The sequence below is a fragment of the Plasmodium gaboni genome, chromosome 14 (assembly GCF_001602025.1).
Source record: "Plasmodium gaboni strain SY75 chromosome 14, whole genome shotgun sequence".
Taxonomy (NCBI): domain Eukaryota; phylum Apicomplexa; class Aconoidasida; order Haemosporida; family Plasmodiidae; genus Plasmodium; species Plasmodium gaboni.
The window spans coordinates 1747539-1750425 of NC_031494.1; the positions used below are offsets into that span (position 1 = coordinate 1747539).

The following is a 2887-nucleotide window of genomic DNA, read 5'->3' on the forward strand; positions in this document are numbered from 1 at the left end:
ATATATATAATTATAAAATTATATAAATTTTTATTTTTCCCATTTTTTAAATATATTTATCAAAATTTTAAAAAAAAAAAAAAAGTAAAGAAAACGTTTTTTAAAAAAAAAAAAAAAATTTAAAAAAAGTAAAAAAAAAAAAAAAAAAAAAAAAAAGAAAGAAAAAAAAAAACAAAGAAGTAAAATTAAATAAACATTCATTTATATTAACTAATATAACGCACTTTAATGCATTCACCAAAAAAAAAAAAATAAAAGCAAGTGTAATAATAACATAATAATGTTTATGTGATGAGTTTATATATATCTATACAAATATCTTAACAAAAAAAGAAAGAAAGAAAGAAAGAAAGAAAAATAAATTGGAAAATATCATTTTTATTCTTAAAGATCTAGAAAATTGAGGTATATAGCCTAAAAAGGAGAATAAAATAAAAGTTCAGTAATATAACATCAAAATTAAATAGATATAAATATTTATAAATATATATATATATTTATTTATTTATTTATTTGTATTTACCTCTTTTATCAAGTAGCTTATTTCTGAGATATCCTTACATTTTTTTACATTTTTATTTATATATGCTAATATATTTTCTTCATAAGGATTAATTTCTATTTGAACATTACCTGATTCGTAATTACTAACTTTGAAACGCATCAGATTACGAGTCGTCTACATAAAGAAAAATAAAATAAATAAATGATATAAATAAGAAAGAAAATGAAATTAAAGAAAAAATTTTTTATTTACCATAAATTCGAATATAATATAATCTGCACAGTTTTCCACAATTTTTAAAGGAGCTAACTGAGTAGTCTTCATATTTCTTTCAGTTGTTTTTATGCTATAAGGGGGAAACATATATATATATATATATATATATATATATATATATATATACATATATATAATCATGTGAATTATTTACATATATTATATAGCTTTTATATACATAATATCTATATATTCAATTTTATTTATTTTATTATTTTCTCATTTTATTTTATTTTTATTTTTTTTTTGTTTACCAATTCTCCAATAATTTTATTCTCTCCTTACACTCAAGAGTGTCAGAAAAATCAATGTCTATTTCTTTCCTTTTAGTTTTCATATAATTGTCGTATTTTTCAATTTTTTCATTCATCTAAAAAATGAAGTGTTATAAAGTGAATAATATGTATCACATTATATGACATAATAAATGTGTATGTATGTATGTATATCTCATTTTAAATATTAGTACCTTGTTTATATCTTTCTTGAGTTTATTTATGGTTTCATCCATTTCGTCATTCTGAGCATAAAATATATATATGTATAAGTATATATATATATATATATATATTTTTATTTATTTATTTATTTTTATTTTTATTTTTATTTTTTCTTATTTACCTTTTGTTTATTGGCTTCAAAAGTTTCATCAAACTCTTCAACCTGTTTTTCAAGTTCCAATTTTTTTAATCGCTCATTTTCAAATTGGATTTTTTGATTTTTTTCACTCATCCTATAAAGAATAGGAGATTTTTTTGTTTTTTATTTTGAATAAATAAAATAAATACACAATATATAACATAAAATAAATACAAAAATGCAATATATAATAAACGGTCTTATATTTCATCTTATATTTCGTTTTATTTTTTTCCTTTTATATTTCTTACTTCAACTTTAAGTTTTCCACATGGTCCATAAAAAAAGAGTCAGCCGAAAAAAGAGTATTAACGGCTTCTGCAAATAAATAAAAAGAAATATTATTTTAACACATGGTAATATAATATATTCACATATATATATATATATATATATATTTATTTATTTATTTATATCATCCTGTTGTTTTTCCTTTTTTTTTTTTTTCTTTTTACCTGAGGTATTATTGAATAACAAATCGAGCAAATTGGAGATTTCATTTTCTAATTGTTTCACTTTAGGTTTGTCATTATATTCTTTACATTGTCTTACAAAGTTTTCATACGAATGAATTATAAGTTCTTGGTCTTCTTGATTTATTTTAAAATTAGCAAAATCATTTATATTTTTCATATAATTTATAAAAAGATCACATAAGTTATATAATGTTTCTATTAAATTATCATCAATTTCATCTTCTAAATATTTATTATTTTGTTTAGTTTCTTCTATGAATGAAAATATATTGTTGAATTTCTCATAAAAAGAAGAAAATAAATCATTTGTAGAATTCTTTTCTGCATTTGACACATCGCTATTATGTTTTTCATCCTCATTATTATATGGATTCAAATTTTGTATACTCATATTATTATTATTATTATTATTATTATTATTATTATTATTTGTTAATACTGATATGTTTTCCATTTTTTAACATAAGAAATTAAAAATTATATATACATATATATAATATTATTAATGTATGAAATATATTTATATTAATAATACATGAAATAATTTAAGCTTTGGTTATTAATATTTCTATAATTGTGCGTAAAAAAAAAAAAAAAAAAATTAAATTCAAATAATACACATATATATATATATATATATATATATATATAATAAAATATGATATATATATATTATATATATGTTAAATATTGTATATTCGATTTCTTTCTAAATCTGAATCAAATGAAATCATCATATATACAAAATAAATAATATATATATATATATATATATATTTTTTGTTTCTTTGACAAATTATTCATCATTTTATATTTCTTATGTAAAAATTATCATACATACAAAAAAAAAAAAAAAAAAAAAAAAAAAAAAAAAAAAAATTTTTTTTTTTTTTTTTATATATATATATAAAAAAATATTTTTTTTTTTTTTTTTTTTTTTTTTAAAATTTTTTTATATTTTTTTTTTTTATTAAATTTTTTTTTTTTTTTT

The 2887-nt window shown here is 16.5% G+C and overlaps 1 protein-coding gene across 1 annotated transcript; it reads right to left on the bottom strand.

The window, feature by feature from the left end:
* Positions 1–384: 384 nt before the first annotated feature.
* On the bottom strand, positions 385–2350 carry PGSY75_1446700 (hypothetical protein; the record flags this gene model as incomplete). Its single annotated transcript, XM_018788153.1, has 8 exons — positions 385–414; positions 524–679; positions 758–851; positions 1036–1151; positions 1251–1301; positions 1403–1514; positions 1672–1738; positions 1876–2350. 8 exons carry the CDS (start codon positions 2348–2350, stop codon positions 385–387), a joined length of 1101 nt encoding a protein of 366 aa, XP_018639525.1.
* Between the last annotated feature and the right edge of the window lie 537 nt (positions 2351–2887).